Source organism: Parathielavia appendiculata (genome assembly GCF_033297405.1).
Source record: "Parathielavia appendiculata strain CBS 731.68 unplaced genomic scaffold N657scaffold_44, whole genome shotgun sequence".
Taxonomy (NCBI): domain Eukaryota; kingdom Fungi; phylum Ascomycota; class Sordariomycetes; order Sordariales; family Chaetomiaceae; genus Parathielavia; species Parathielavia appendiculata.
Window position 1 is genome coordinate 1 of NW_026944263.1, and position 5,070 is coordinate 5,070.

Below are 5,070 nucleotides of genomic sequence, written 5' to 3' on the forward strand. Positions count from 1 at the left end.
CCCTTCAGTTGGAGGGGTGGGGGCGGTCATCCTGTCCCATGCAAGGGCTCGAGGGCTCAGGGGTTCAGGGGCTCAGGGGCACTAGGGCGTGGTCGCCTGGGCAACTGTGGGTGGGAGTCAGGTGACCTGTTGGTCCGTGCGCTGGTGAGAGTTTTTCGGGATGTCCGCAGCACCTCGAATCGCCCTACTTTCCACACCCACCGCGGCCACGCAGCAAAGTGCGCGGGCGTGCAGTCGGCGTAGTTAGATAAGGTTTTCTCAGAGCTTTCGAAAGGCGCCGGTTTTGAAGACTTTACGCAAGTAGTCAAGAATCGGCTTCCTGTAGCGTTTGTTCTATTGCGGCAGTCGTATTTGTACGGATGTATATATTCCCTTCCCAGTGAACAAACATCGGGGGGCACCCACGCAGGCGGCCGGGCATCGCAAAGATTGGGAGACAGGTTTTTTTCAATCAATTCTTTCAATTACAAGGGGTTGCAGTGCCGCGCAGGCTTTACGCGGTCGCGTGGGAGTCGAATCGCAGATGTTTCGAGGTCTTGACGTACAGAATCAAGTGCCCGAGAATCCCGCACCGCCCCGCCCGAACGATCACGACAATCACCGCAATCAACCACTACAACAAAGTCGCAAGATACTGGGATACTAGGTAAGAGAACATTCGGCTTTTTCGACGTTCTGAAGAAGAGACAGGGCACCCCAGGCCTACCCGGTTCTAAGAGCGGCTCTGGCGGCAGCGGGGAGAGGGACAAACGACGGCGATAATGATGACACGGAGCGAAAGCTAGCATTGCGGGCCGACTGACTATAAGAGCAGGAGAGAGAGTGAGTACGTGTCCGTTAGGGGAGGCAACACGGGTTTTACAAGGCACTTCGTCCTTTGCAGCATTGTGATCAACTGGCAGCAAGACTGGTGGATCAGGGCATGTTAGTGGCGGTTCGAGGCCGTCGAGGACTATGCCGGCGTGTAGTTCTCGCCCAGCACGGCGCGGCTGGGAGACATGGTCGGCACTATGGCTTCGGCCCTAATCCGTTTGGGTCGTGAAGTAGCTAGATAGACCAGCTCAGCGATGGAGAGCCCTCTAGAGGATGTCGGTCCCGACATAGGGATGCCAGTAGCCATTGCAGTGCAGTGCAAGGTGCAGTGCAGGTGTGGAAGCCATCGTAGGATTTGTAATGCAGGCATCTTTGATATCCGTACCCTGGCACACACCCTGGGACACACCCTCGTCTTTCACATTTGTAACCCCGGTGGAGGAATAGGAAAACAAATCAAGAACTCGCCAAGATTCCTGAGACTGTAGAACTTCAGATAAGATTTTCCACATGCTTTACCCTCAGTGCTTGTGCGCAAATGGACAGAACTGCAAAGGTTGAAGAGCGCACTAAGGCCCCTCTCCCAAGTCCCTTTCCTTTCTTTCTCCCTTCTCCTTTTCCATTATTTTTCCTGTTTCCTTCTTTCCCATTCTTGGCTTCCATTCCCTTTTCAGTTTTCTTCCCTCCTCTTTTCCCTCCTTCCCTTTGTCGTCGGACGAACAAAGTTGGACGAAACACATCGATCCAAATTTGCCAGTCGTTCTTTGGGCGGCTATGCCGAGACAGAGACTGTGATGTTGCCAACAGAACGAGCGCCTAAATACTTGCAGGGAAGTAGCCCAGATAACGGCCGTCAGATCTCACCATGTCCCTCACGCCTAGATGCAGTTGCACTCCGAGGCGGTGTCGATCATGGCTATGTGCTTCGCTAGACCAACAGAGCAAAGTACATAAGTCATATTCATCTTGGTCTAGAGAAGCATACGGCGATGATTGCCACCGGAACAGAGTGTAACTGCATCTGGGCGTGAGGGACATGGTGAACAATTGAACTCAAGTCAACCTAGATTACATCGACTTTCCTGTCATGGCATCCCCTTTCTTCCGCAACTGCTCCGCCTCCTCTTGCTGGATCTCCTTGTCGATGATCGCGCCCTTGTGCGGTTTGTTTCCGTGCAGTGTGGCCTGTTGGGTCCATGTCGTGGTTGGTTAGCCTGTGTGTTGGAAGTTTGCAACTGCAGTCGAGTGGGAGGGGGAGAGTTGAGTGGTAAGAAGGGGTGTGCGGAGGTGGAAACGGAGGTAAAGAGGGAAAAGGAGCTGTTTGGACGTACGGCGAAAGTGGGATCATTCTTCAGGTTCTCGGCTTGTCTTCTCTGGACCTGTCGCACCGTCCGTAACCAGCCATGTCAGTTCGCGAAACTCGTTATGGGCATTTCTGGGCGAACAGCACATCCTGGGATCGTAGCCTGTTAACTTCGGCCTCCTGGTCCTCTGGTGAGAAAACCGGTATTAGTGCTACACCTTGAAGTGGAAGGGGGCTGGTGCGGCGACTGACTGGGCAAGAATCCCTTGAGGTTCTCCCCGGTGTGCTTTTGCAACTCCTCCACTTCGGACTGCTTGTAATGTTTCTGGTTCTGCGACTCGTAGAGACTGGGGAAGCCCACGTTGGAATGACCTCCGGACGACATTGTGGTGGCTTTCTGGTGGTGAACTGGGGCCGAAGATGGTGGTGATGGTAGAGTGAACAGATGAGAACAAGGAGCTCCTGCTCACCTGAGTGAAAGTTCATTGATGTCATTGTGGACTTCAACAAGTGGCCTTGTCACAAAGTGTTCCAAACTTCCCCGCGATCGACGTCACCAAAGTGGGACTACCCGTCGTCATCACTGTCGGGGAATGGAGACTGACGCTAAAGTACTCCGTATGGTAGACTGCTAGAGTATGAAGAGATGTCGAGCGGAAAGAGGAGAACTGACAGATTGGGGTTTAAGTGAAACGAATAAACAAGGAGCGGACTAAAGGCCATGAGGGGAAAACAAGGGTTCAGCGCATTGCGCCTGGACGACTTCTCAAAGGTAGACAATGACCAACCCTTCGTCAGAGAAGCGTCTCGATTTCTGACACTCAGGGCCTGGAATATCTTCCTGTAAATAGCTGCTTTCTTTGTCTTCAACTGTTGATAACCTAAAGACGAGCCTGAAACCTAGAAGACTCAAAGGCCATCAGTGTCCGTATGCAGCCAATTTGTGTCGTGATCATCATTTTCTCGACGCCTAAAGAAGCTGGCCATACCCAAACGTCATGCGAGAGCATGAAGGTTCTTTTCCTGTTGCAGAGCGGCCTGTGGCTATTAGCGTGCCATAAAGGATGCAGATGGGTCCCTTCCAACCACTCCAGTATATCTAACTATAATAGACCATGTCCTCAGATGAGTGTTTCTGCCAAAACAGCACCTCAAATCCGACTGCCTGGGTATTCAGTTTCCGTTCTGAGAAGTTCGACCCTCGATTCGTTAACCTCCGGAACCATGTGAAGGCAAATATTACGATTGTGGTATGGGGAATGATCTGGAGGGGGAGGAATTGCGACCTCATTATGATGGTTCGCGATAAGACTGCAAAGAACCAAGGATATACGGCTAAATCCTACTAAGATGCTCTCAAAGAGGGCCTTCCTCACATTACGACGAAACACGGCATTTCAGCAAGACAATGCGAAAAATCATGTCCGCAAGTCGACGGAGGAATGGCTCTGCTCTCGGGCTATCTCTTGGATCGAATGGCCCTCTCACAGTCCCGATTTAAACCCAATTAAGCATGTCTGTGTTTGGATGAAGCGGTATTTGCGTAAAAACTTCCCAGACCTCTGGACACTCAAGCAAAACCAACTCGATATCAGAAAGTACACCCGTGTGCTTTGAAGGAGGCATGGGTGCTGTGCCGCAGGCTTATTTTGACGGCCTGATTCACAGTATGCCAAGAAGGCTAGCTGTTGTCAAAAAGGCTCGAGTGTGGTATACACGGTACTGAAGCTCAGAACCCAGGCTTCTAGCAAATATAATCAGATTCCTCCTCAGATTGTAGTTCCTGCGATATCCTTTGTTAAGTGCTGAGATAAATAGAGTGGGTTGAGGTGCGCAGCTTGGAACCAGACTTTCGGACCCCCACTGTACCCCTAAGCAGCTTCTGGGCTTCTACTTCGCCATTTCTTTCTGCGGGCCGCGCGCGTTTTGTATTGGGTTTCGAAGTACATATTGTACTCATACACAGTTGGACGGAACGAAGCCTGCGGTGCATGGCAGTGTGGGACCGCCCTCTATCTGTTGCAGCCCTAACCTTAGCTTCCTTGACGACTGGCTCAGCACTGATTTGTGTCGCCCACGTTGTTTTATGCTTTATGCTTCAGACTTCAACCACATCTCCAACCCAAATCTGTTACATGACTTTGACTGCGCCAGTGATTGTGATGGGCTGAGCCCATGATGGCCTCGGCAACCCTCGGCCGTGGTATCATGATAACGTCATCCTGAAGCAGGCAGTGTCTGTGTGTTCCGGAGCATATAAGAGCTGCCCTCTCTTCCTGTCATCTAGTTCTCTCTTTTCTTTTTCTTTCTCCATTCGAGGCAAACTCGTAGAGTCGTCACCAGTTAGTTGCAATATACTCCTGGGACCCTTACAGTGATCAACCGTGTGCTCTAACCCATAGCTGGACCAACTTGCAGTCCGTTGTCGTCCGTCTTCAAGTCATCCACTTGTTCAATCTTCCCGCCAATCAATGCCACTCAGACCCGCCGTCTAAAGCCGTATCATGGATTCGTGACGTTGGAGGAATTCATCTGTTTTGAGCGGTGATAGCGGAAGAGCAAGAAGCGAAGGACTAAAGACGAACAACAACGGATTGCAGGATCCAATGCTCAGCTGACAAATCCGACAGGCCGACATTGACTCTCCTGCATGCCCAACTCCCTGGCAAGCACACTCGCGATCTCTACGACAAGTTGAAACGAAAAAAGGCCTGTATCTTGGCCCAACTCCGAACTGGAATGGCGAGGCTGAACGGCTTTCCAAGCCGAATCGGAGCGGTCGAGTCAGACCTTTGTCCTTGCGGCCGAGCGAGAGAAACCGTGGAACATTTTTTATTGCGATGCGTGAGACGGGCAGCTCTGAGGGAGGACATGTTGCAATGCACAGTGGCAAGACGAGGGAGCCTCTCATTCTACCTGGGAGGGAAAGCACCATCGGATCCAAAGATGTGGTC

General features: G+C 51.7%; 1 protein-coding gene across 1 annotated transcript; it reads right to left on the reverse strand.

Annotated features, from left to right (window-relative positions):
* Positions 1-1,881: 1,881 nt before the first annotated feature.
* N657DRAFT_659562 (uncharacterized protein) lies at positions 1,882-2,501 on the reverse strand (the record flags this gene model as incomplete). The annotated part of the gene is made up of 4 exons (XM_062795002.1): positions 1,882-1,998; positions 2,145-2,192; positions 2,264-2,304; positions 2,369-2,501. 4 exons carry the CDS (start codon positions 2,499-2,501, stop codon positions 1,882-1,884), a joined length of 339 nt encoding a protein of 112 aa, XP_062642266.1.
* Between the last annotated feature and the right edge of the window lie 2,569 nt (positions 2,502-5,070).